Source organism: Panicum virgatum, chromosome 5K (assembly GCF_016808335.1).
Source record: "Panicum virgatum strain AP13 chromosome 5K, P.virgatum_v5, whole genome shotgun sequence".
Classification (NCBI taxonomy): domain Eukaryota; kingdom Viridiplantae; phylum Streptophyta; class Magnoliopsida; order Poales; family Poaceae; genus Panicum; species Panicum virgatum.
The window spans coordinates 53,023,739-53,051,384 of NC_053140.1; the positions used below are offsets into that span (position 1 = coordinate 53,023,739).

Sequence of the window (27,646 nt, forward strand, 5' to 3'; positions counted from 1 at the left end):
TCAACTTCACTCCAGCACCAGCTCCAGCTGTAACTGGGCGCTCCCCTCACAAAAATAGCAACAGTACGGAACAGCCAACTCCAGCCGGCTGATTAGCCCAGCCGAACAGGTGACTGAAACTCAGTGGGCCGAAACTAGTCCGTGCATGACTACAGCAGACCCAAACAGGCGAGCTAAAAGCTAGTAATCTTCTCTTCTGCTGGCTGAACAGTTTTCAGTTTTCCGCTGACTGATCTAAAAAAAATGCAGACTGAAACGTCTCCGGCGATCGATTCCTGGATCTTCCTTTCATAGGCGAATTTGATAATTGGGCCGACCCATGGGCCTGAGACCCTCTTTTCACCGAAAACTTTACGAGATAGACAATGAAAACAGAGGCCGAAATATAACATGGCCCACGAGAGGCCTCCACCAGTCACCGCACCAACGGCTCGGCCCACGGGTCCCCGACAATTCCGATCCGTCGGATCACCTCCCCAAAGGCCCAAATCCTGTCGTGTTTTTTTTAGAGCAATCCCGTTCCCCAGAGTAGCATAAAATTCAGACTGAAGTCACGAAAATTATTAGTCGAGTGAATGAAATCCATAAAAGCTAGAAAATTCCTATATGCTAAACAAGCTTAGCTATCATTTATGTGCCACTTAAGAACTTCATTTCTCTTCATCACCAACGGTTAACTTCGTTCTTATGGCAGCATATATGGAAAGCAGATATTCCTCCCAAAGTCAAAATCTTTGCATGGCGCCTGGTAAGAAATGCTCTCCCAACTAATGTAAATAGGAAGGCTAGGAATATCCTGAAAGATGATACATGTCACATTTGTGGTATGGAGCCTGAAACGATTTACCATGCAGTTGTTGCTTGCCCTCATTCATGAGCTCTTTTGGAAGCAATGCGAACAGATTGGCTGGTGCCAGATGTTCCCCAATTCCAACTCTCAGGCTCAGATTGGTTTCTACTTCTGCTAGATCGTTTATCCAAGGAAGAGCGCTCTGCAATGATCTTAATCTTTTGGCGTCATTGGAGTGATCGTGATTCTGTAACACATGGAGGAGGATGCCTCTCCATCAAGGCCTCAACTCATGCTTTAAGAGCTTTGCAAACAACACTATCTCAAACCCCTTAATATTTTTGCAGGGAATCAAAAGCCAGTAGTGCCTAAGGAGAAGCAAACTGCCAAGCTCTTGTGGCGACCGCCAGAGGAAGGTTGGATTAAAATTAATGTGGACGGAAGTTATGTTGAAACGACAAGTCAAGCCTCTGCAGGTGTGATAATCCGAGATCACAATGGACATGTCCTTGTCTCTGCATGGAGGTTCCTATTTCACTGCTCCTCTGCGGAAGAAGTAGAGCTCTTGGCTTGCAGGGAAGGCTTATTGTTGGCCCATCATTGGTGCAATCGTCCGGTGATTATGGAATCTGATTGCTCTAGTTGTCTAGCTGCTCTTGGTAACAAATGGATTGATCGTTCAGTTCATGCAAGTTTGGTACAAGATGTCAAAATGATTATGACAATGTTGGAAAATGTTTGTCGTGTCAAGGTAACTAGAGAGCAAAATAGAGTAGCACATGAATTGGCACTACATGCTAGACGTGTTTGCAGCTCGGCTGTTTGGTTAGGAAGTGTTCCCAGTTGTATTGAACATGTTGTGCTGCAAGATTGTAATGTGACCAGTCATGCTTAATGAAAAAATCTTTTCCTCGCAAAAAAAAACCTTCGTTCCCTTTACAATTCGAATATCCGCCACCTGGAAAGACAGTTTTGCCCTTACGACAGCAGAGACAAAATATGGACACCACCTTTCAAAAAAAATGGACATCACATATACATACGATTTATTTTCATAGGAGTGTTTGTTGGGAATTTAAAATACTCTTGTGGACATTTCTGACTGAATCTATCGTCACCGGGTAAGACAGTTGGCGTTTGTGGCTCCATGGTATGCTACTCTGCTGTACTCTACACATCGCACCCGCCCCTGGCGCACGGGAGCTCGCCGTGCCCACCGCCGCCTCCGCGAGCCCGCTGCGATGTATGCCATTCCCACCGGCGCCGTGGTAAGCGTGGAACCGAGGAGTCCGCCGTCGCGAAGGAGCCGTGCTGCCATGCTGGTGGACGCGAGCCCTGTAGGCTGTTGCCCACCGCCGCCGTGGGAAAACCTCGCAGCTTGCACGAAGGAGCCGAGATCGATTATGCACTGGTGCAGAGGAGGGTGGAGGGGTGGGTTCAGTTCGTCAGTCACTCAGTCCATACACGGTCAGAACTCAGAATCGCCGTTGCAGAGACACTGTTTGGCAATGGCATGGACGGGAGCTCAAAATTTCTTGACGATAGATAGCTCTCATTTTACACGGCATACAAGAAATTTTCTCTCTCTATGTACAAACAGGGGCAACCGCCAGAAGCCAAGCACAACTACTGCACAGAAGCAGAGCAGAGGACAACAAGCCGATCGGATGATGGAACGACATGCAGTCTTGACTCGTGTGCGACCTAGGAAACTAGGAGTAGTATAAACAACTGGTACAGGGCCCACCCGTCGGTTTCTGATCGCAAAATATCTCACGGCCACGGAACAAAGCTCGCATACCTGTGGCCCCGCCAACAATCGGCTCGTGGGCCCCATCTCCTGTCCACGTCATCCGATGACCACCGCGATAGCAGCAGCCTCGCTGCCCTGCTGCTGCCGGCTGCCCCCGGCGGGGGCGGGGGCGGAGGCGGCGGTCGTGGCCTTGCCGGGCGCGGCGGCTTCGAGCACGGTGCCGCGGCAGGTGGGGCAGGAGTCGTGCGAGAGGAGCCAGGTGTCGACGCAGCGGACGTGGAAGCCGTGGGCGCAGCGCGGCAGGACGCGCACCTTCTCGCCGTCCGCGAACTCGCCGAGGCAGATGGCGCAGACGTCGGCGGCGACGGCCGCGGCCCCGTCGGCGCCGCACGCGCCGTAGACCTCCACGGGGATGCTCCGGAGCGCGCGCCTCTTGAGCCCTCCGCCCCTGGCGCCGGCGCCGCCCTCCCCCTCCGACGCGCGTCGCGCCCAGCGGATGAGGCACCGCGCCAGCTGGTTGAGCCCGAGCGCGAAGAGGAGCGCGAAGAGCAGCGCGGCGAGGATGATGACCATGTTGGTGTCGAAGCTGGCGTCGCCGCCCGCCGGGCTGCTGCTCAGCGCGTGCTGCGCCCCCGCGACGGCGCTCCCGGCCGGCGCCGGCGACTCCGGCGGGCCCAGGTACCAGCCCATCGACCGCCCGTGCACGCCCATGGACGCCGCCGCTGCCGCTGGTTCTCAAGAGACCACCACCGGTCCACCCCCGTCCTCCTCCCTCTTCACCTTCCGTCTCCACCACCAACACGGCTCGTGGTGCAATCACGCGCCGGCGGTACAGGTGATGCTGCTGCAGCCACCACGATAGGCGGTCACCACCAGCGGAGAGCGCTCTCGCAGTCTCGCTTTGCTTTAAGCACCCGCTCCGTATCTATCCGCCTTGGTCAGGAAAAGTTTGATGCTTGTGATCACTGTGATCGAGCCGGGCTTTTTGATCGGTGGTCTCGCGTCGCTCGCGACGAACCGGGCCGGCTGCTGGCTGCTGCAGGTAGGACCGGCCGTGAAGTGGAAAGCTCCTCGCCGGAAGTGGCCGAGGGAGGGAGATTTTATAGGCGGGGACCGGGGAGGATCGCGGAGCAGGGCCCGCCCGGCGGCGATTGGGGCGGAGGGCCGGTCGGCACCGGGTCACTTTATGGTGGGGGCACCCCCGCGCCTCACATGAGAAATATCTGTGTCCGTTAGGCCTGCCGCGCGTGCACCTGGCGGTCGCTCGGCTTGTCCGCGCTAGGCGCTAGCCACGCGCGTGCGGCGATGCAAACCCGCGCGTGTTTTGGTTTGCTTTGGCTGGCGCCCCGGCCGGGCTCCGGCGTATCGGCCTCCCCTCGGCTGTACTGCCGGTCTGCCGCCTAGATGTGCAAATGGGTATTTTGTTAGTATCCAACGCCCCTCAAAAGTTCAAAAGTTTGTAATAATTGTCCAAAATAAGCTCTCACTCTGAAAAACTAGTAAAAACCTTTGAACTAAAAAGAAACGGTGTATATCCTTAGAGGCATCTTTTTGCACCCTTCTGTCGCCGTGGTGGCTTGCATTTGCATGCCCTACACGTAAACATTTGCTGATGTGCGTAGTGTTGTGTAGAGGCTCAAGTAAGCATTTTGGAAGTTCATGAATGGGGGAGCGGGAGCGCCACTATCCAGTGAAAAATTCTCCGAACCTGCAATCTTTTTTTATGAAAAAACTGTTTTCTCCGAACCTGCAAAAAAAATTTTCAAAAAATCTGTTGTGCCAATCAGGTACCTTTTGTAAATGTTAAAAAAAAGTTACAAAAATATCAGGATTCAGAACAGGCCAAAGTCGGCCGCAAGCCGCACTGTGCGGTGTCCTATGCTCCTGTCAGTTCCGTAGCAGTTCGTTTCCGAAGGTTACTCTGCCTAGTGCGCGGGCATTGCATCATCGTATCAGCTCGCGACACTCCGCGGATCTACCGCAAAGTCAGTCTAATCTATCCTTAAACCCTAGGAGGCGCACTAAGGGAAAAGAAAAGCTAACCTTTGCTTACCTACCAATACGCCTGTGACAGGACAGGCGGTGCCATCAGCCGCTTCAGCCTTCAGGTAGCAACATGATGCTTTTCCGGAGACAGCCAAGCCCAGCCCAGCCCAGCGCAGCCTTATCTCTCGCCTCACTCAACTGCTCTTCGTTAGCTCAGGCTGTCGCGGTCCGATCGCAAAGCGCCAATGGCCAGCCGTAGTGCGTGCTCATCTGAACCCCCCAACAAAAGCGCCGTCGTCAGGGCAGCACGAACTCCAGCTTTCCTAACTTCCAGATTAAACAAGTGCGCAGTAAAGGTTGCAAAGCGATTAAAAGGGGAGCGGCAGGATCAGCAACCGCTTGTCGTGATTTGCATAGTTTATCTGGTCACGCGGTCAGGTTAGATGTTGTGTGCGTGTCCCGTTTAACTAATTAATCCGGAGCCCCTGCATCAGTTCACCTCAGATTGCGAGGTTGAAAAGCCGTGCATGGACATGGACACCAAGTCACCAACTACTGATGGTAATGTCATTTTTTTGTGATGGCACTGTTCCTTTTTGAAGGTGTGGCTTTGGTGGTGCTGTTGAAAGCTGGAACAGTGACCTTGGGCTTATCAGCTTGCTCCTTATTAGTTCGTTCGTTAGTCTGCCTCCTCGTGTCCAGCAGCAGGTACCACTTACTATACGTTGTATTATAAGATGGTGTCAGCAATTGTGATCAATTTTTTTCAGTCCAGTACGGTGGGGACGAGGTTCCTTAGCTCTTGTCGTTATCCGCGGTTTGTGTGTGGTATTCTTTTCTTTTTTTTTTTCCCTCACTCATCAAGTATCCAAGTTTTCAGCTCAAGTAATTGAACACTTTGTGTGGAGTAAGCGTGCATGCCTGCATGCATCAGGGATAATTAATCTCAAGAGAATCTCCAAAAAGGATCAGCTGATCACAAAATTCTAGTTTAACAAGGATGCAGATCCCCCGGTGACACACACTAAGCTTTCCTATGTACTAGTGCTGGCATGCTGCTGTGTTGTTACCGTCGCCTTTTTGTCGCGTGTAAGCTCTGCACAGCTGCTGCGTCATGCATGCTGTGGTATTCCAAGTCACCGGCGAGATATTTCTTGGTGGGGCCGGGGCGTTTTGTATCTTACTGCTCCTTTCCCTTTCCCTGGTAATATAAAGTGAAAAAAAATAATATCCCGCGTGCACCGGGCCAAGGGCGCCGTTACGTGGGCCACGTTGGATGTGTGCACGTTCCGTTGGCCGTGCCCTACCCCTACAGAACGCGCGATACCTCTTGCGTGTCAGAATCCGTGACAGCAATTCAGAAGCCGCCACGCGATCACAGCCCTCGCACCTCAGCAAGTGCAGTTGGCATAAAGTACCCAGTTTGTGTTGCGTGAGCTTTTTTTTTTTTAATTTACTCCTATGATGGAGATCGGCCTCGTGCTGTACTGTGCCCGTGGCAAGAAAAACTGGAAAAGTGCAAGAACGTGTCATTTGGGTGGTGCTCTGAACACGACGGTTGGTACGTAGCAGCGAACTAAACACGATGGTGTCGCCACGCCAACCGATCGATCGGCTTGGGAAAAACAGAAGAAGCGAAAAAGGAGCTATGGGCGTGCTAGAATGCTTGATCGAGGAATCCATTCCCGTCTCGCAATCTGCAGCTACTGTGTTTTAAGGATCATCACGCGGAAGCAGGTCGCGTCCGTCCTCTCCAGAATATTCTAATCCGCTGCACAATTGGGAGCGAGACAGAGCTAGGCCCCCAGCTGCTTTGTGCTCGGAATCGAGATAGGCTCGAGGCTCGATTCGAAGCACTAGCAGAGTAGCAGTAGCGGGTCCCCTCCACTAGGATGACCAGAGGCGACGAGCTCAACGAGCTTGTGGCGCAGCGCGCAGGCCGCAGCTTGTGTGGCTGCGGATCGGCCCTCGGTGCTGTCTCGTCGCCGGCGGATGGATCGATCGCGCCCCCAGAAACTTTCACTCCCGGACTCGACTACCTCCCGGCTCCCGGCCGGGTCCCGTCGCGGGCACCGTCGTCGATCTGCTTTTCCGGCGGCAGATCAATCGCGTCAGGAATTATCCCCCCGAAGCACGACCCCCGCAATCTGCCGAAAAAAGGAGCGTCGGATTGGGAATGGAAGCTCTTGGCCAGGAGGCGCGGGGACGGCTCTTTCCCCCGATCCTTCCGTGTTGGCCATTCGACGGTGTGCTGGTACGGCGGCTGGGAGGTAAAGCAAGTCCTCCTGCTACTCAGCGGCGGCGCCCACCACCGTAAGTATTACCGGAGCGGGGGAAAACGACGTCCACCGGCTCCAACAGCGTCTCACTGCTGGCTAACGTTCGCCGGCGTCTTGCCGCGCGGTGACGGACGAGAACGGCGGTCCTCGGGCACGGCGCAGGCGTCAGTGCCGCCGTCGCATGGATCACCGTACCCTCCGGCGATGTAGAGCGAGCACACGAGGAACTTGCAGACGTACGCGATTCATCTGCGTCCACAGTTCCAAACGGATTGCATCAGTGCACGGTGGCGTTCCGAGTGAGATTTCACCCGCGCGGCTCTGGACGTCGGGGCATGCTGCGAGCAAATGGCAAAAGCTAGGCAAATTCTCGCGTTTCGAGCTCACCTCGCCCCCATCCTTGAGAAGCTATGGGAGTTTAATTTATTAGAATAAAACTAAACATCTTTTGGAATGGGAGAAGTATCGTGCAAATTCAATATGTTTACGGTAGCTGCTTTGATGGTGACCACGATATTAAGTATATCATAAAATCAAATCTTTTAGGTGTGATTTGATATAAATATATGCTATAGGTGTGCTTGGCTGCGGTGGCCGCAGACACAGCCCAACAACTTGGCTGGTTGCAGCTGGAGGAAGCGGCTGCAACAACCGTAGCTGCAGCCTGCAGCATGCAGCCGAGCAGGTTCTATATCTTTGGATGACACTTAATACTTTTGGATATTTGTAGGTAATTGAAATTGATGCAGCCAACTACATCTAAAGATGGCATGGTTGCTTAACTATATAGGTTAGCATTTGGATGACACTTAATACCTTTGGATATAGTTTGCTTAACTATATAGGTTAGCATTCGGGTTGTTTGCTGCTCCATAATCATCAACATGGGAACATTTTCTCTCTGCCTAGTGGTTTCAGTCATTCTAGTTTTTGCTCACAACACACTAGCGTGTTGTGGTTATGCTTCAAATCAGGTGAGTCCATAAATCACCCCCCCCCCCTCAAATGTTATGTAAAAAGATCTAGGACTGTATATAATTTTTTTTGTTAGAAGTATTCATTCTTGGTTATATAATTTGAGATCTCCTCCCAGGGGCGACACGGGCGGCACCCAGGCCAACACCGCAGCCACCCCTCCCCAACCTCGTCCACACCTCGCCGCTGCCTGAGCAGGGGTCCGGAAGTCCGCGTCCCTCCTAGGATGGCGGCGGCGGGGTTCTTTCCTCGCGTATGGGCGTGGCTCGCGAAGATCTGGGAGGTCTCGCAAGTGGCCCGCGATGGCTGCCGGCTTTAGGTGGGTCTGCCGGATCCAGTGGCCACGGAGTCGGAGATCCCTCGTTCGGCACCCGTGGCGGGCAAGGCGGCGCCGCCGCGTCGCTGGGCCGCTCGCGCGCGACCGAGGACGGCGGCGGCGGCGGCGACCACGGGCTACAGTGGTCGGGCCCCTCGGGGTCTTCCCGTATGGGAGTCCCGCGGCGGGCATGCGACTCCAGCGGGTTTGCAGCGCGGCTGGATCTGGATCTGGCACCGCCGGCTCTGCGGCCCCATCTTCGTGGGATCCCGTCGGAGCGGGTCTTCGCTGCAGCCACAGCCGGCTGCCGTCGGTGCGGTGGCTCGGGCAGCGCCGGGTTTGCATCCGGATCTGGCAGCCCCAGGGCAGGGGACGGTGCCCTCGGTAGGGGGCTTGCATGGAAGGCATTGAGGCGTGGTGGCGCTGGCTTCACGGAGTTGGAGGTGACCTCTTGGGTGATCTCACCGGCGTTTCCGACGCAGCATAGAGGTCTCGTTCTTCTCAGCGCCCGGCCGCTTTGGCAGTTCCGTGTGGTTCACGATGGGTGGCTTCGGGGCTCTCGGATGCAGATCTAACGTCGGCTTGGCCTCCAGTGGTGACTCCTCTCCGGTAGATGCGCCTTCGGCTTTGGTGTTGGAAGGGCTAGCTCCGGACTTTGCAACTACTTCTGGTGATGACATCTTCAATTTCGCCTTTGTTTTTCACATAGACCAAGAGACATGAGTCACCTTGGCTTTATTCGTGGATTCTCTTACTCGAAGACGGATTTCATCTGCACTTTGTTCCGGTGGATTATGCACGGGTACCCAGTGGCTACTTTGCAGCATGGTATCTCAGGTTACGAATTCAGATGGTCTGCCGGATTTGGAGGTCGTGGCCGTTTAAAGTGGGTCAGGTCTGGTCTATATGGAAGCATTGGCTTGGTAAGAATGGGGAAGCAACACGGTGTGACTTTGTCGTGGTGGTACTTGTTACTAATTCACCGGTTCCGGGAAGAAATTCCTAGGTCTGACCTTAATTGGTTGAACCTGGCAGTGACCTTGTTGAAGACATTGTTTGGATTAAGATGAATTACTCCCTCAGGTGAAAACCTTTGATCTGGCCTTAATTGGTTGGGTCACTGCAATGTCGGTATGTGCGCGTGCCATTTCCTCGTTGGAGGTGTTGTCTCGGGAGCCTACTTCATAGTCCAAGAGCTGCTTTGGTTTGCGAAGCGGATGAAGGTGAAGTCGCTTGTGGTAGTTTACTGCGGCATGATCTTTAGGTCATGGTGTTCTCTTTTTTTGTTCCTTTTTCATAGGCTGTGTGCATCTTAGTTATGCAGAGGCCGGGATGGATCTTATATAATTGTACCATCTTGATGTAATTGTCTAAGATTAATAAAGATTCTCTTTTCCAAAAAAATATAATTTGAGATCTTGAACTACATACTAGAAAATAGGAATTATAACAGATTTAAGTATATCATAGCCTTAATCTAATTTGAAATTTCAAATTAAACTCATTATCATGGAGATTAGTGAAGAGATAAATTATTTCCATATTATCCATCGGCTTGATTGTAGGGCGAGCTTTGTGGTGCTTCTCCAGGAGATGATGTTGACCAATCGACTATGCACTGTATGGATCTATTTTTCCATACGATCATGAACGAATCACGCACAATGCTACGATCCAATGATAAAAATGGAACACAATTTGAGGCTGGGACAATATTCGATTATATAAGTTTTTTAAATACATATGACTTGGTTTGTTTTCTTAGTAGTAAGAGTTGTAAATGAGATGACGACCGTAAAACTAAAAGATGGAGATGTTAGAAGCTAAAGTCGAAGTGATATTAAATATAGTCTCTGACACAACTTTTATTATATTTTTGTTGAGTTTGCAGCGCATGTAATGAACACACAAAGTTAGGCCTTGTTTAATTGCAAAATTCAAAATTCCAAATCTATCACATCAAACGGAAATCTTACATGCATGAAGTATTAAATCTAAACGAAATATAAAACTAATTACATAGTTTGTTTGTAAATTACAAGATGAATCTAATGAGTCTAACTAGACAATGATTAGACACTAATTGCTACAGTAATGGCTACAGTAACTATACTCTAATGACAAATTAATTAGGCTCATTAGATTCGTCTCGTAGTTTACAGACGAGTTCTGTAATTAGTTTTGTGATTAGTCTATATTTAATACTTCAAATGCGAAAAGATTCTATTTCAAAAATTTTACACCTGCAACTAAACAAGACCTTACTATAGAATTCAAACAACAAGTGATACGTATAGTGTTCTAACAGACAAAGATGAACAGAGTGGAATATTTATTCAACTTTACAACCAAGGAAATGGAAGATCGAATAACAATGTGATGGAGGTAAGGACTCGGGGTCCCCCCAACAAAGCCACTACTCCTCCTCTCCAGGGCCCAACATCCGGCCCAATAAGGGCCCAGGCAAACTGTAGCATCTGCACAGAACGGCCGGTGCCCGAGCGATCAAACTGAAAGATGGACACACGGCAACTTATCGACAGCAGAGACAAACAGCGGCAGTCCGTACCGCGCCGCCCGGGCCTTGCTCACCAAAGAGACGATCCGGGGCGAGGACGTGGCGGCCACGCCTACTCCATGCCACTGTACGCACCGCCCACTCCCGAGGAGCGTGATCGTGCACCGGAACAGAGCCTCCTGATGGGGTCACAATGCGTATTGTGCCACCTACCCGTACCCGCGACAGAAAACGGGAGAGAGGGCGTCAACTCTTCCGCCTCGCACGCCGTCATCATGACCCCCCTGGCGCTACTCCGTCAGGGACAGACGACTGCGACCGGGTGAGGCCCCCTGACAAGCTGAGCCTGTTAGCGAGCATGCCACTCCCCGGTCAGAGCTTGCTCAGGGGAGGACGTGCGGAATGCATACGGACGGACAAGCGACAGGATGACCGCCGAGCCCCGACCGAAGCACGAAGACGACCCCGACCGACTAAGGATAGGACGAGAGGACGAAGACCCTTTGCCCAACAAAACTGCACAGGACGACTGCCACCGCTCCCGACCGACGGAGCGGGGCCCCTCGACTGACACAAGCAAGAAGTCAACCACAGCGGGCAAGCAACACACGCTAGCAATAGAATTGTGTAAATAGAGGGTCCCACTTGAAGTATAAAAAGGGGATCCAACACACGTAGATGAAAAACAAAAAAAACATTTCTTCACTACTCGAAGGCTTGTAAGCTCCCCGACAGCTTTGAGCACCTGGGCTCGAGCTATACAGAGAGAGCACCACCCTCTCATACCGGACGTAGGGCAATTTCAGCCCGAACCAGTTTAAATCCCTCGAGTCATTGTGTGCTAGACCATTCCTCCAACCCGCGAGACACGAGCAATCAAGTAGTTTGGTAGTCGCCCAATTCCGACTGCGATACAATGCAATAAGTGTCGGATGGCATGTAAGTGTCGTTGATGCTAATTTATTTTATTGTTCTTTGAGACTGTACACCTAAGTTACTTTATGGCTCATGAAAAGAAACCCTTTCATCCACATCAGCACGTATTATTGCGAAAAGCAAGACTAAGCTTTCAACTATGTTTATCATGCACATACTATCTGTCTTCTATAGGTTTATCCAGCCTTAGCCCTTATATGGTGATTCTAAGAATCTAAGACTCATTTTTATGTCTATTGGACGGTAAGACACCTTCCCTATTTTGTTAACCTTGTTCCCTTTTGTTATTAAGGCTAACTTTCTTATATTTAAATTCTAGCGTGATGGTTACCAAAAGACATGTTGCTACAATTTAAATTGTCCTGGCTATGCGCATGAAGCAGTGGTCGATGACCATTATTATACCGCTGCCTGGTAGTTCAGGTCCAATATGTTGTGGTTTGTTGACACGTGGTACAAACGATTGAGGCATGGAGCTGAGCTCATCACCAGAAAGGAGCACGCTGCACGCCTACTTTGGACCGGGCCATGTACTACTTTTTTTTTTTCGAATGTTGACTTACTGCTGGAGCGAATTGCAATTGGGCCATATGACACAACAGTTAATTGGACCGTAATGAAGAAGCAGCCCAGGTGGACGAAGTGGTGTTTGGTCTGCTCCGGCGCGATCAAGTGACCCGGGTGATTTTTACGATAGATTTCACTTGTTTTTGTACAGTTAGGATTGTTTTTGATTTGTGCTGGTTGGCCGTATGGTCTGAAGCGAGGGACGCAGATATGGGTCATTGTCCGTTACTTTACTTGTCAGCCCATTTCCTTGCCAGCACGCTACATCGTCTCTTCCATTCAGTGTCACTTGCCGTATTCTGACCTGGGCTTCGCCTTCCTGATTCCCCAACTGCCGGCTTTGTGTCGCCGCTCGCTACTCTTAGCTAGCGCCGGCCATGATATCTGGTAAGTAGAGCACCGGACCCTTGCGTCTCCTTCTTGCACTCCTCTTCTTCCATATACTATTGCTGTTTGTGTTTCTCATTGTCTGCGTCATCCACCACTGCTACGCACAACATTTGGGCCATGGTCATCTGCACCTCCCACTTTTTGTCAGCCTTCCTCTCCTTTTCATCAGGTCGGTGCGCAGGTGCGCTGCTCGTCCAGACGTCTACTTCCCAGTTTTGGTGGATCTACAACAGTTGGGCCATGGTCATCTGCACCTCCCACAATTCGATTGATAGCTGAGAACAAAATCATCCGCGTGATAGGTAGACACTCCCAATTTTGTGCTCTGCCTGACGAGGATTCCGGTGTTTGAGTGCCAGGTTGATAACCGGAACGTCTCGCACCCAAGCAAGCAACCAGATGTGGTGAGTACCTGTTTGGGATGGAGTCGCTCGACAAGTCACCGCGCTGGCCACTGATGATGTACGCGTCAGACACGTCCGGTGCGCCGTAGTATTTGTATTGGCTGAGCGAGCCGGAGCGTCAAGTACTTGCGCAGAGTTGATCGATCAGTTCTGCTGCTCTGCTTCGTCTTCTCCATCTCCTTGCTCCCTGCAGAGTGCAGAGTGCACACATCATGCCACGATACGCTCGCCACATTGCAGCGCCTCCACGACATGGCCGAGCTCCACCTCCACCTGCATTAGTAGCTCCAAACCTGTACCATGGCGTGCCGCCCGCACCACCGGCAGCCGACCCGCTCCTTCCGCTGCCGTCGTCGACGAAGGAGTGGAGGATATTTGGGCTGGGAGTTCTGATCGCTTGTTTGATCTGTTGGATTATTCTCCCCGCCGTGCTTCGATGGTTTCGCCGCACGGTGGCTGATGCCGTCGCTGACGGCATCGCCAAGGCATGGCGCGAGAGGACCGGCAGCGTGAGCGCCGAGCGGCGAGGGACGCCGACGACCGCCAGGCTGGAGCCCGGAGCGGGAGCCGAGCTGCGCGAGCGCCGAGCGGCCAAAGACGCCGACGACCGCCTTGCCGGGTGAGGGGCGCGCTCTGTGGCGTGCTGCCTTGCCGGGAAATGCTGCTGATGGGAGCGGGGCAGGGCGAGAGGTGGCGCCGACGGCCTTATGATCGGATCGCGAAATCGTCTGTTATGAGAAGAATAGCGAGGTACTGTAGTGATCAGAATAAATTATCGACTAAAACTGCCAGTAGTTATGGATATGGTGATCAGAGTTACGTTGCACTATGGTGGATAGTTGAGATTGTTTGGTGTTGCTCTCTAGTCTCTCCTAGCATTTGTTTTGGAGAGGGCATTAATAGAACATCTCGTTATATGATATAATTATGTACGTGTGCTAAGAGCTAACAAGTAGTGTCCTGATTTTGTTTGGGTTACGGTCGACCGTAGTAGGGTTCCCTGTGGTCGATCTTTCGATCCTATTTTTCATATTTTTTTGTCCATTTTTTATAAAAAAATCAAAAACATTTTCAAGGAAAAATTTGGAGAGACAGCAAAAATTTTCAAGAAAAATTTGGAGAGACAAAAAAAATTCAAGAAAAGATTTGGAGAGATAGAAAAAAAAATTGACGAGAAAAATTTGAAAGATAAATTTTTATGAAATAAATTGAAAATTTTTGAAGAGAAAAATTTGTGCATCCAAAATAAAAAGATCGGGTGAAAAAATTGTTAAAAATATTTGAATAAAAAAATAAAAAGAAAGAAAAAACACTACCGGGAGCTCGCCGCCGCCGGCTTGCCGCGGCGCCTCCCCACCAACGGCCCTCCGCGCCTCCCCACCGGCGCCGCGCCTCCCCATCACGTCGCGTTCCCCGCCAGCCTCCCATCACCTCCCACTGCTGGGCGCGCCGGCGCTGGCCGCCCCCCACCCACCCATAGCACAGCTCGAGGGGCGCCGGTCGAGGCCCCTCCCCCCGCGCCTGGATCTATGCAGAGGAAAGGGAAAAGGGGAAGGGGCGGCCAGATGGGGGAATTAGAAAGGGAGAGGGGAAAGAGGAGGCTGCTGAATCGACTGTAAGTTCTAAAATTTACAATCGACTATGTTTTTATTATTGGGGGATTACGATTGACATTGTGATGGATATTTTACTGCAACTAGCGTAGATGCACATGCAACACACATGTAATTTAAAAATCTAGTTAGTTTTATTAGAAAATACATTAAATTATGTATTTCAATTAATATTAAATTAAATCTTAAAAACATGTTCCGTAGTAGATGTCTCCGCTATCTCGTAGCTTAGGTCGAAACATACCTATTGCAACAAGAACAGAGCTAAAAACAATTAAGCGTTTGAGGTTTAAAGATATAAAAATAGAAATTTAAACGTTATTAACTCTATACTTCGGAGGTTAGCACAAGGTTTATCTTTGGACCCAAACATTGCAGGTTTAAAACTCTCAATTTCATATTAATCTGACATGTTCAGAGCAATGTTTGATCAAATTAGAGGTAGAACTTGAAGGTGTGCCTGAAACAAAAAATGTAGACATTTGTCAGAGCTACAACTTTTCTTATGAGAGATTTCATTGTTTGGTAATAAAATTTGGAGAATCGAGGGCTGCAAGTTTCGGTTTCATTTTTAACAGATTCAGTACATTCAGAACACGACAGTACATGGGGTCCTTTTCTTCTTCCTTAGCATCTCGGTGAATTCTCGAGCAAATTGAAGGTACTCCACGCGTCGATTTCGCAGCTCGTCCACATCCAAGTAAGCAGCCTCAAGTTGGCTCAGGAATGGCGGTAAGAATTTGAATAAGAACCCCCTCGATCAATCCGTTCACTTTCTTCATCCCCATGTGCCAAGTTCATCTTGGCACCAAAATTCGTCGTCCTCGCTTAATCCCTGTTCGATTCCTCGCGCACACAGCCTCACCACACCATCAGCAATCCGTTTGAGCCCTTCCAAGGGCGAGCCGCCCACCACCGCTGCCAGTCGCAGTCGCCCCCTACCTTCTGTCTGCTGCCGTGTCGTGCGCAGGAGGTCCTCAAGTGAGCAGGGCGCTCCCAGCATCGGATTGCAGTGTTAGGCGTTGTGGGATTGCAGAGATTGATGCAAGGAGGCACAGATGGGCAGCAGGAAGAGGCAGAGGCACGGGAGGGGGCAGCCAGACGAGGCTCGGAAGCGCGTCCGGCCGCCGCTGGCAGAGTCAAACGGATTCCATGCTTGAGGACAGCGTCGCTGTTGCCTACATGGGAGCAGGACGCGCGGATGCCGAGAGAATAGATGCAGCTCACGGTGAGGAGATGCAGTGCGCGAGGAGGTGAGCCGTGAGCGGCACGACACGAAACGATGAGAGTCCGAGCTCTTCCATGATCGCGAACAGGGAGAGAGTCCGAGGGCGGGCGGGCGGGCGGGCGGGTAGGATAGGTGTGAAAAACAATTTATTTTTGACAGAAACATTCTTTAACTCATGATTTCTATGGATCTAATTTTTTCCCACCTCTCTCAATTCTGACAGATAAGTCCAGCGCGAGGTACACTGAATCAAATATATATGAGAATTATTTTTAATTATTTCTTATTATCAAATATATATGAGAATTATTTTTAATTATTTCTTATTTTTATAGTATAGATTATGGGCGGATAGTCAGATGAATTTGATGTATAGTTCAGAGAAATCTCATAGTAGCCGCATGAGTATGAGGAAGATGAGCAAATGTTCGGAGATTACAGTTCATAATTGACGCCTTTTCCCCTCGCTCTGCCTCTTTATCTGTCCTCTACTTACATGGGCCAAGCCCAAAGGCTTTTAACACAGCCACACAGACCTTGGCTTGTCATGTCCTGAACTCCTGATAGCCCCAAGTGTTAAATTCTGAACAGCACGTACTCGAAGCATTGGCAGGTTATGACTATAGCGAAGAGTTAGAATTAACTCTCACCGTTTATCTTGTATCGGTCGGAGAGTGAAATTTTCACCGTGTAATGTGAAAACAAGAAGTAAACCTTGTGACTTTAACCGGGAGTAGCAGAGCGCAACAGCGGAAATGGAAAGAAATTTAAAGGGAGCTGAACAAACCCCAATAATATTTATAGTATAAGAATTTGCACTAATTTTAATTGACAGCGCTAATACATACTAGCTAATCACGGTATATATTATTTAATCATTCAATTGAAATTCACAGAGAAAATGAGAAGCAAGAGTCAATATATCTTTTTCATTTTAGTATTGCCTTAGTTTCCTACAAAGATTAGGCCTAATTGTAAAAAAAATTCTATTGTGTGATACAAAATCAACAATATTTGCAAAGCATATTATCAAAAATAATATATTTATATAGGTTTAAATTGGAGAAGTATAGATAGAGGCTATGGTTGTGATGGCTAATGTGATCGCATTAGTGGAGCAGTTGGATCTGCTGTTGTCGTCCATCTTGTTGGAGTAATGGGCTTGGCCCATTTATTCTAAAGCAATAAAAGAATTTAAAGCCCACTATTAATGCTAGGGAATCAATGTTTAATTCCGTACCGGGAATTGAGGAGGATCTCAACCGACTTAAAAGGTGGACTTCTTGTACACCACTTGTGAAGCCGGTAAGAGGAGGACGGTGAACCACACGCGCGCGCGCTCGCTCGCCTCGCCGGGCCGGGCCGGGCCGGGCCGGGCCGGGCCGGGCCGGGCCCGGGCCCGTGGCCGTGGCCGTGGCCGTGGCCGTGGCGCGGCGCGGTGTGATGGCTATTTTGCCGTTGACAGCAATTAATCGTGCGATTAAACGTGCAATTAAATCTGTAATTAATGGCCATAAGCGCATCACCTAAATGACTCTGATGGTGTCCAGGTTCAACGAACCTGAGCACCTGAGTCACTATATAAGGAGTGCCATGCCCCTCATCCATCCTGCACCAGAGCACTGAGGCAACTCGGCTCCTCTCTTCTCCCTCTCCAGTTGCAACAACTGAGTTCCCCAACGCTAATCTCTGCGCGCACAGAATTAGCGTGAGCAGGCCTCCGAAACCTTGCTCGCCTTGAGATCCTGCACGGGATAGGCGGGCAATCAGGTTTTTGGGTAACGCTTTAGCGTGACTGCTCAAAAATACTAAGGCTTTGCCCGATTGTACGACTACTTCCTGGTGGACGAGCCGAACAACTACGTCGACTACATTCTGGTGGCCGAACGACTACGTCGACTACATCTTGGTGACCGTTCGTGGGACTGCACTGCGAACATCTTCCTGCACCGATTTAGTTCGACTACTTCGACTGAGGCCAACCGAGTAGATGTCTACTCCAGTTGGTAACAGCGCAGCCAATGCCTCCGGCAACGGCCCCGCTTTAGGGTACTCCCTAAAACTTTGGTTATTTATATTGTTTATGCTTATATGTGTGATAAGTATAAACATGTTCACATGTTTACTTTTACTCCTTAAAGTCATAGAAATATTGCTAGTTTATACATCTAATTTTGGAATTAAAATATACCGAAAATTGCCTAGATTTCTAACACATCTCGGCTGTAGCCGCCTACCTGCTTGCCATCGGCAGCTTGTCGTATATTTGTGCGATGTCATTCGTGAGACGCGAGTCTAACTAGCACCCTCCTCTGAGACACTGGTGAGGGAGTTTTAAAAAAAAGACACTGGTGGGGCCGTTTCACCCCCTCTGGCCACATTTTTTAGATGTGACTAGCTAGCAACAATATACAAAGAACGGAGAGAACTTCTAGGGTTAGAAATCAGGACGGATTGTGTACTTCAGAGCTACCAAATGATATTGTGAACTTTCATTGTGGGTTGAAGTGAGTTAATAATAAGAGCAACTTAAAAACTTGAGCTAATACAGTGTGTGTGGGGGGCGGGGGGGCGGGGGGGGATGCCCCTTGGCATCCCCAGCAACGAGAGATTGAAGCCACGTTTTGTTCTTTTTTTTTCAACTCTTCATTAGGAGTGAGGTCGCTTTACTTCTTTGACTCCTAGCTATGCACCTTTGTTTGTTTAGTCGATATCTTTTTTGGTAGATAAGTTGCTTATTCTTGTCTGATCTCGACAGGTGTGCACTTGTTTCCGGCCTTCAGTTTGCCCATCTCCCATTAATTGGCTCGATCAGGTCCGGTGTCTTGCACCGCGTGACAAAGTTCACAGTTTGGTAGCTTTAAGATTGCTTGATTTGGGCACAGATGGAAGTGAATGGCTGAACGCAACCATCCGCACTAGGATTCAGGCTCTGTTTGGTTCCCGCATTAGGGAGTATTAGAAAACTTTGACCTTTAATTATGGCGTCAAACAAAAACAGTTTACAAAACCAACTCCAGAACCTTACGCTAGGAACCTTGAAGAATCTAATAAGATATTTGACCGCGTGATTAGAAGATAGTTACTGTAGCCAATTATCGATTAATTATCGTCATCAGATTCGTCGAGAAAAGTTATACTCATTCCTTAAAAAGTTTTACAAATAAACTTCATTTATTACTCCATACATGTGAGATTTCTTTCTCGGCTTGTGTGCACTAGGAACCCTACTGCGAACCAAACAAGGCTTAGTAAGTGCAGTCGGGTTTCTCGGGCACAACAAAAAAAAAAGGTATCAGTACCGGTCGAGAACCCCTATTTAGTACCGGGCGTCCGACCGGTACCGGTTGCACGGTACTAAATGAGACGTCATTTAGTACCGGCAAAAATGTCTGGTACTAAACGACCCATTTAGTACCGGTCGGTAACACGGACCGATAAAAAATTGACGGCCCGTTTAGTACAAGTCACACGAAATTTTCACGCGTAAATGTGCGTGTGCAATCGCGAGGATTCAAACCCATGAACTCCGGGCTCGCACGTTGCTTCTGTACCATCTCACCTATACATCACTTGTGACTGGGTGGGAGATGCATTGCTTTTGAAGTAACCCCTAGAAGACCATTTAGTACCGGACCAAGCCACCGGCCGGTACTAAATAGCGCATTTTAGTATCGGTCGGTAATGCGAAATTTAGTACCGACTGGTGGCGTGGCCCGGTACTAAAATAGACTCGGTACTAAAGTGGCGTCAAGACAACTTTAGTATTGGACTAAAATATGACCGATACTAACAGTCAAAGACGAATGCGTCATTTTCTGATAGTGGGGGTTTCTTGTTCTTGATTCCACTTCACCGGGAACGGCAGCGGCGGTGGAAAGCGGGAGCGCCGGCTCGATCTGGGGCCGAAGCCGGCGTCGCGTCGCAGCCGCAGCCATGTTCGATGACGGCACGGCAAGTGGTGCGCGCGCTGTCCAAGTCCACCGGCCTCGCCCTGCGCCGCGACGGCGGTACGTGGCATCAACTCACCTGCGGCGAAGCGTCCAGAAGAGGAAATCAAGTCCAGAAGTGGTTTGCTGCAGCGAGAGTGGTGTGGTGAGGAAAAGCACAAGAGCTCGAGCATTCTTTAGCCGCAGGCAGAGATCAGCGCTCGTCGACCTCGCCGTGTAGTGTAGCCGTCCTTCGATAAAGGTACTACTAGGAAGATTGGCGCGCTACGCCGCGCCCGTTGAGGATGAGCAGATTGGATTGACCAACTAAAGATATTATTCATTTACAGGACATATTCAGTAATGAAAATGTATATGTATAAAAGTCAGCTACACACAATATGCTCTACGGTATATAGTATATGCTTAGAAGTCAGCTATATGATACAGTTGACTTGAACAAAAAAATAATTGAAATGTATAACACTCAGCTATATATACATAAAACAGTAGTATTATCTCGTCTTGGCAAAGATATAGTTATAATTTCCCTAAAAAAAAAGAGATACAGCTAGAATCAAAGGAAGCTTTGTTGGCAAAGACCTATAGTTCTTTCATGAGGTTCCAAAATACTGGAACGAAAAAGGAATTCTCCATGAATGATATTTTGTGTTTGTAACAAAATTCCATGAGCAGAAGAATCCTCAGGAGGACCTGTGACAACTAATCAGTAACATGAAAAAAATCTGTCACCAAATATTGCCGATGTTTGACTTCTTTCATCACAAAATAAGAAAACTTTCAGGCATGTGTGTACAGAAAGAAACAGAGCCCCACGATGCCATGAGATATATTATTAGTCTTAGAAATTTATTAACATGAGAGTATACTGAAACTACGTATACCTAACCAGCTCCAATTTTAGTATATCTTCAATATTAATGCAAGGTGTTATATATCATGATATTAGTATTTGTTCAACTGAAGAAAAGCTGATGTATTAATTTTCTGTCACCCAATGAAGTTAGATATTTAGGACTTTCTCCTGTAATATCACAAATACCACACACAATGACAAATTGTTGACCCTAAATAAAATCTGCTCCATAAGGTACTCAAGTAGAGTATTAGACGGCTTAAGCTGTACAGAACAGTGAGAATGTCATCTTACTTCATATGACTTGTCACATCCACAAAGGTAGAATTAACAATAAACTGCTGTAGAAAACATACATGAGGTAAATAACACTTACGCTTCATTTCCTTCATCTTCCTCGTACATGAAACTGCTGAAGATAGGTCCCATGGGTCCCTTCGAACCTGATGCAGAAGCCATGCTATCTTCATCTTTCCTTCTCTAAAATGATGTCGTGCATAGGCCAACACTGCCATCAGGATTGCTGTACAGATTGCAGCTAATAGTGTGGTTGATAAGGACATACAGAATTTACCGTGCCCGAACCAGCAGCCCAGTTAGGGAAAAGCTCATCAACTATTGTGATGTACTCCTGCATAGCTTCTTCTGTAGGCATAGCACCCAGCTTATGCCAAGCATTCCTGGCATATTGAGATCACAAATAGATACATGTTAAACTGAACTGACTATTAAAATCAACAACCACAGTGGTATGATGCTAATATATGAGTTCAAGTACTTACTAATGATTGGAAACACAATGCACAAAGGGACATCTTCATACCGATATATTTGAGAACTGTAGAGCTATGCAGCATGATGATCATGACGACACACTCTGGACACAAGTCACAACAGAGCAAGGGTACTCAATAGAAGTAAATTTAGGTACTAAGCGCATAATTAAGCTTGATCCATAACAATTACGACTACTGAACTATGCAGAGATAGAAGTATCATATTATGTTTGCTTCCTATCCCAGCATGTCAATGAATCCTCAATTAAATCTAAAGCTGAACACATGAACAGAGAGATAAATATTCAATGAATCCGAAGCCGAATTCGGCAAGGGAGACAGGGGATGGGATTGGAAGCTACCACTTGGCACGGGCCTTCAGCTTGAGTGCGGACGGCTACGGTGCGGTGCAAGGCACCTCGGTGGCGAACTTGTATACCCTATAGATCACAGGGACGCTGGTTCCTGATGCGGCGGAGGTGGTGCTGAACTCCTCGTCAAGCTCGGTGCTCTCCACGCCCTCCTAGTCGCTGTCGCTGCCGCCGTCGCTGGAGACGTCGCCTCAGTGGGAGGGCTTCGGTGGCGCCGCGGGGGCCGGTGTGTCCAGGCGTGCCGTGGAGCGGGAGGCGGCCGCGGTGATGGGGCAGGCTGGAGGAGAGCGCGTGATGCGGAGGTTGTCCTCCTTGAAAGCGATGACGGTGGAGATGAGCTTGGCAACGTGCGCCTGGGCGGCCGGCGTGGCGGTGGTGGGGCCGCAGTAGATGTGCGAGATGCGTCGACGCCTCGACACCAGCGCCGCCGCCTCGACACCAGAGCCCGGATCCGCCGCCCGCTCCACGCCGCCGCCCAAATCTGCCTACCGCTGCACCGCCTCGACGCCGCAGCCCAGATCCACCGGCCGCTGCACCGCCTCGACGCTGGCAATCGGATCCGCCGCCCGCCGATCTGCCTCGACGCCACGGGACCGGATCCACCGCCTGCACCCTCCACGGAGGGCGGCGCGCTGAGGTGGCATGGGGGAGGGACGGTGGCGGCGGCCGGGAGGGGGAGGGACAGCGGCGACGTGGAGACGGGAAAGGGGAGGGACGGGGGGGGGGCGATTGCTGGGAGGGGGAGCGACGGAGGCCGGGGAGGGGGCGCGCTTTGATGGGGAGGGTGGAGAGGGATAGGGGGTCTTTTGAAAAATTGTGGGGACGGCGGGTTCTATTTTCAATTTCATCGAGGGTTTTTTTTGCAAAATGTACGGCAGCAGGAGCGGACGACGAATCCACGCGTCGCGTCGGTCGTCCTCTCCCCGGCACGTGTCGCCCAGGGAGCGTTCGACTGCTCCCGTCGCTCCCCCTCCAGGGCGAATAGTAATAAGAGTATTGGGGGTGTTTGAAAAAAAAATATGGACGGCGGGTTCGAATTAAAAAACTTGAAGGGTCTATTTGCAAAAGAACAACGGAGCGGCGTGGATCGACCGTCCGCGACAGATCGGACGGTCCACGTCGTGCTAGCTCTCCCTGGCACGTCACGTGTCGTCCCAGGAACGCCCGGCTCTCCCTCTCCACGGTGTATAATATTAAGAGTACAACGAGTTGATGCGCCAGAATCAGCAGCAAGCAAAGACGGACACACTGGGCCGAAAACGAATGGAAGCCCAAATTCTAAAACAGCAACAAATCGAAACAAAAGCCCAGGACGGAAAACAACAAATGACAAAATGAAAAGGCCCAACCCGGGGCAGAGGGTGAGCATGGTTCACGACTTGAACGTCGTCTGTCTCTCCACGATTTGCCTCTCCCTCTCAGGGAAAGAAACAAAGTCACTCCGTTCAAAAAAAAAAACAAAGTCGCTGTGTTTGGTTCGTGAAAAATTTAGATTTAAGTACTGTAGTATATTTTATTATTATTTGACAATAAATATTTAATTATAAATTAATTAGACTTAAAATTATACTATGTAATTAGTTATTTTTTTCAACTGCATTTAATGTTTCATATATATATCTATAAATTTGATGTGACGGATACTGTGCGAAATGTTTTGAGAACTAAACAGGCCTCGCGAAACAAATAAACTAGCCGTCTGTTGTTTAGAAAATTCAAATCTGGAAACAGGACGGCGACGCGACGTCCCTGTGGATTTGAAATTTGACATTGGCTGACGGAAAGCTCCCGTGACACGGCCGGCCCAAATGGCCCTGGAAGTCGAGGCTGCTTCGCTAACTCCTCGCCGAGGAAGTCGGCGTGCGTCCTTGGGGTTCGGGAAGAAGATGACTGCTAGCTTCGTGGAGCACCGGTTCACCAAGAAAAGGGGGTACTTGAGATGAAGTTTGTACTCCTACATTGCAACTTGTACTGCAGGGAGCCAGCTATGACAAGTTCAGATTGAGATTTGCGAGTTCCCCGGGCAACGGAGGGCCTCGTTTCCCAATGCCATGGTTCAGAGCCACTTGTTAGCAAAGCACCCGGCGATGAAACTGCAATAATATAGGTACTTTGACTCGAGGAAATACATAGCCACGGTACACAGAAGCACACCCACACACACATAGGTTCATGACCACTCTGCTCGCGGGACCATCCACGACCCACCAAGAGGAACTTCAGACGATTCCTAAACACCATCAAAGACGACGACTAGCTACAGACAACCACACCTCGATCTACTAGTTCATTCCAGCTTCTTAAATACTTGCAGCATCTTTTTTTATTTATTCTCCGCCATGCATTTCCTTTTCCTCGCCCGGGACGCCTCAGTTAATCCTGCGTAAGCACAGAGAAGGAGGAAAGGAAAAGAAAAAAAAAGGTCAGTCACAGCACGTCAGAAACGCAGAAGAACACAGGCACAGTTGATGCGTGGAGCGGCACGTACGTGTTGCAGTTGACGTCGGTGCTGATCTTGTAGGGCAGGGAGACGCCGCACTTGCTGGGCAGCGAGGCGGCGCGGGTGACGTAGGGCCCGCCGGAGGCGCCGTTGGCGACGTTCTTGAGGCAGCCGCAGATGGTGCGGCGGTCGGGGGTGTTGTTGGCCTGCGCCAGCAGGCTGCGGATGCCGCCGCAGCACGGCTGCGGGGGCATCGCGCCGCCCATCTGCACGAACGGCAGGCACGGCATCACGGTGTTGTACACGGTGCTGCACGACATGGCCGCGCGCACCGCCGCCGGGGGAGCCGCCACGGCCGCCGCCAGGAGCACGGTCAGCGCCAGCGTCACGAACCTCGGGCCAGCCAACCCTGCTGCCTTCTCTCTCCCTCGGTCGCTCGTCCGACAATGGAAGGTCTTGGCCAGCAGGCGCGGGGAGGGCTCTTTCCCCCGATCCTTCCGTGTCGGCCATTCGACGGTGTGCTGGTATGGCAGCTGGGAGGTAGTAAAGCAAGGAGTTCCTCCTACGTACTAAGCGGCAGTGCCCACCGTATGTAGTACCGGAGCGGGGGAAAATGACGTCCACCGGCTGCAACAGCATCTCACTAGCTAACGTTCGCCGGCGTCTTGCCGCGCGGTGACGGACGAGAACGTAACGGCAGTCGATCCTCGGGCACGGCGCATGGCATCAGTGCCGCCGTCGAATGGATCACCCTCCGGCGATGTAGAGCGAGCACACGCTTAGGAACTTGCAGACGTACGTGATTCACCACAGTTCCAAACCTTTGGCATCAGTGCACGGTGGCGTTCCGTGCGAGATTTCACCCGCGCGGCTCTGGACGTCGGGGCATGCTGCGAGAGCAAATGGCAAAAGCTAGGCAAATTCTCGCGTTTCGAGCTCACCTCGCCCCCATCCTTGAGAAGCTATGGGAGTTTAATTTAGAATAAAACTAAACATCTTTTGGAATGGGAGAAGTATCATGCAAATCCAATATGTTTGCGGTAGCTGCTTTGATGGTGACCACGATATTAAGTATACCATAAAACCAAATCTTTTAGGTGTGATTTGATATAAATATATGCTATAGGTGTGCTTGGCTGCGGCGGCCGCTCGGCTGCAGGGTGCAGACGCAGCCCAAAAGCTTGGCTGGCTGCAGCTGCTGGTCGATTGCTGCAGCCGGAGGAAGCGGCTGTAGCAACCGTAGCCGCAACCTGCAACATGCATCCGAGCAGGCTCTATATCTTTGGATGATACTTAATATCTTTGGATGTCTATAGGTAATTGAAATTGCTGCATAGTGTTGTAGCTACCTTTGGATATAGTTTGCTTAACTATATAAGTTAGCATTTGGGTTGTTTGCTGCTCCATAAGCATCAACATGGGAACATTTTCTCTCTGCCTAGTGTTTTCAGCCATTCTAGTTTTTGCTCACAACACACTAACTTGTTGTGGTTATGCTTCAAATCAGGTGAGTCCATAAATCAACCCCCCCCCTCAAATGTTATATAAAAAGATCTAGAACCGTATATAATTACTTTTTTGTTAGAAGTATTCATTCTTGGTTATATAATTTGAAATCTTGAATAAATACTGGAAAATAAGAATTATAACAGATTTAAGTATATCATAGCCTTAATCTAATTTGATTGTAGGGCAAGCTTTGTGGTGCTTCTCTAGGAGATGATGTTGACCAATCGACTATGCACTGTATGGATCTATTTTTCCGTACGATCATGAACGAATCACGCACAATGCAACGATCCAATGATAAAAATGGAACACGATTTGAGGCTCGGACAATATCCGATTATGTAAGTTTTTTAAATACTTATGACTTGGTTTGTTTCCTTAGTAGTAAGAGTTGTCAATGAGATGACCGTAAAACTAAAAGATGGAGATGTTAGAAGCTAAAGTCGAGGTGATATTAAATATAGTCTCTGAAGCAACTTTTATTATATTTTTGTTCAGTTCGCAGCGCATGTAATGAACACACAAAGTTACTATGGAATTCAAACAACAAGTGATATGTATAGTGTTCCAGTAGACAAAGATGAACAGAGTGGAATGTTTATTCAACTTTACAACCAAGGAAATGGAAGATCGAATCACAATGCAATAAGTGTTGGATGGCATGTAAGTGTTGTTGATGCTAATTAATTTGATTGTTCTTTGAGACTGTACACCTAAGTTACTTTATGGCTTGTGAAAAGAAATCCTTTCATCCACACCAGCATGTATTTCTTGCGAAAAGCAAGACTAAGCTTTCAATCATGTTTATCATGCCCATACTATCTGTCTTTTATAGGTTTATCCAGCCTTATATGGTGATTCTAAGACTCATTTTTATGTCTACTGGACAGTAAGACACCTTCCCTATTTTGTTAACCTTGTTTCCTTTTGTTATTAAGTCTAACTTCCTTACATTTAAATTCTAGCGTGATGGTTACCAAAAGACAGGTTGCTACAATTTAAATTGTCCTGGCTATGTGCATGAAGCTAATGTAAATATTGTTCCCGGAGTTACCATTGATGCAGTTTCTGATCCAAATGGAGTCAAGCGCACCATCATCGTAAAAGTATTTAAGGTACTAATAAACTTATGTCAACCCTAATAGTTATGAGGTCAACATACTTATCATTATCTTCTTTTTTTTGTGGGTATACTTATCATTATCTTCCACAGTAAAGATTATGATTTCATATATCTTTTCATTAAGGACCCTAATACCCCCCTTCAAATCTTTAACTAATAGGATGGCGTTGGAGATTGGTTATTGCACATTGGATTTGACTCAGAACCATATTTAATTGGGCGATTTCCTAAATCATTATTCACTGGTCTTGGAGATAAAGCAGATACTATCAGACTTGGTGGATTTGTGCAGACACACGTACCCCATTTGGCCCCAATGGGAAGTGGATTCCTTCCCAACAATATAAAAGCTGCATCATTCAGCAATATACAACTCATTGATTAAAATGGCCAAGCATCAAAAGTTCGACGAGATCATCCCGTATTTATTGATGATGGAAATATATATTCAGTATCCCCTATTAATGCTGAGGGGAAGTTTACCTATGGTGGACCTTTAGGATAAGAAACAAGCAAAGTTCCATAGTAACTATTTGAACTGAAATATGATTACATAACCCTTGCTCATAGCTTATCTTTATGAATAACATGTGATTGGTGATATTCATCAAGACTAGTGTGCAGAATAACCTTGGCACCTCGTCAATTTGGTAATCCACAGTTGCACCATCACACTTAATTATTCCATTTTCTTAATTTGCATCAAAGAGTAGAAATTGTTTCGAGCCGCCGTTTCTGAAATTAGCTCATAGCAACCTGATTAACCTAACCTTCACATGGCGATGGTGCACGCCAATCTCGTATATCTTCTAGTGGACAGACTAAATGAAGGCCATTGAGCAGATGATCTCTAGGTCTTGTGCTGC

At 48.9% G+C, this 27,646-nt stretch overlaps 3 protein-coding genes and 1 pseudogene across 3 annotated transcripts; 1 reads left to right on the forward strand and 3 right to left on the reverse strand.

The window, feature by feature from the left end:
- Positions 1 to 2,299: 2,299 nt before the first annotated feature.
- On the reverse strand, positions 2,300 to 3,670 carry LOC120708495 (RING-H2 finger protein ATL74-like). The gene has a single exon (XM_039993780.1). It carries the CDS (start codon positions 3,252 to 3,254, stop codon positions 2,640 to 2,642), a length of 615 nt encoding a protein of 204 aa, XP_039849714.1. The 5' UTR covers positions 3,255 to 3,670; the 3' UTR covers positions 2,300 to 2,639.
- Positions 3,671 to 20,256: 16,586 nt separating this feature from the next.
- Positions 20,257 to 22,352, reverse strand: LOC120710238 (annotated as a pseudogene).
- A 1,442-nt stretch (positions 22,353 to 23,794) lies between these two features.
- Positions 23,795 to 24,875, reverse strand: LOC120710239 (non-specific lipid-transfer protein 2B-like). Its single transcript, XM_039995886.1, has 3 exons — positions 24,801 to 24,875; positions 24,197 to 24,681; positions 23,795 to 24,087 (listed from the first exon to the last, which is right to left on the reverse strand). Exons 1-3 carry the CDS (start codon positions 24,873 to 24,875, stop codon positions 24,078 to 24,080), a joined length of 570 nt encoding a protein of 189 aa, XP_039851820.1. The 3' UTR covers positions 23,795 to 24,077.
- A 443-nt stretch (positions 24,876 to 25,318) lies between these two features.
- On the forward strand, positions 25,319 to 27,356 carry LOC120708496. Its single transcript, XM_039993781.1, has 5 exons — positions 25,319 to 25,998; positions 26,156 to 26,320; positions 26,493 to 26,546; positions 26,623 to 26,772; positions 26,941 to 27,356. Exons 1-5 carry the CDS (start codon positions 25,888 to 25,890, stop codon positions 27,163 to 27,165), a joined length of 705 nt encoding a protein of 234 aa, XP_039849715.1. The 5' UTR covers positions 25,319 to 25,887; the 3' UTR covers positions 27,166 to 27,356.
- The last annotated feature ends 290 nt before the right edge of the window (positions 27,357 to 27,646 follow it).

Excerpts from the sequence above, each read along its gene's own strand:
- LOC120708495 (XM_039993780.1), bottom strand. The coding sequence starts at position 3,254 with ATGGGCGTGCACGGGCGGTCGATGGGCTGGTACCTGGGCCCGCCGGAG.
- LOC120710239 (XM_039995886.1), bottom strand. The coding sequence starts at position 24,875 with ATGCCATGCGCCGTGCCCGAGGATCGACTGCCGTTACGTTCTCGTCCG. Across the intron at positions 24,682-24,800 it reads GCGGCAAGACGCCGGCGAAC|CTGCCATACCAGCACACCGT; the intron begins GTTAGCTAGTGA and ends ACTACCTCCCAG.
- LOC120708496 (XM_039993781.1), top strand. The coding sequence starts at position 25,888 with ATGCACTGTATGGATCTATTTTTCCGTACGATCATGAACGAATCACGC. Across the intron at positions 25,999-26,155 it reads CTCGGACAATATCCGATTAT|TTCGCAGCGCATGTAATGAA; the intron begins GTAAGTTTTTTA and ends ATTTTTGTTCAG. Across the intron at positions 26,547-26,622 it reads ATTTTTATGTCTACTGGACA|CGTGATGGTTACCAAAAGAC; the intron begins GTAAGACACCTT and ends TTTAAATTCTAG.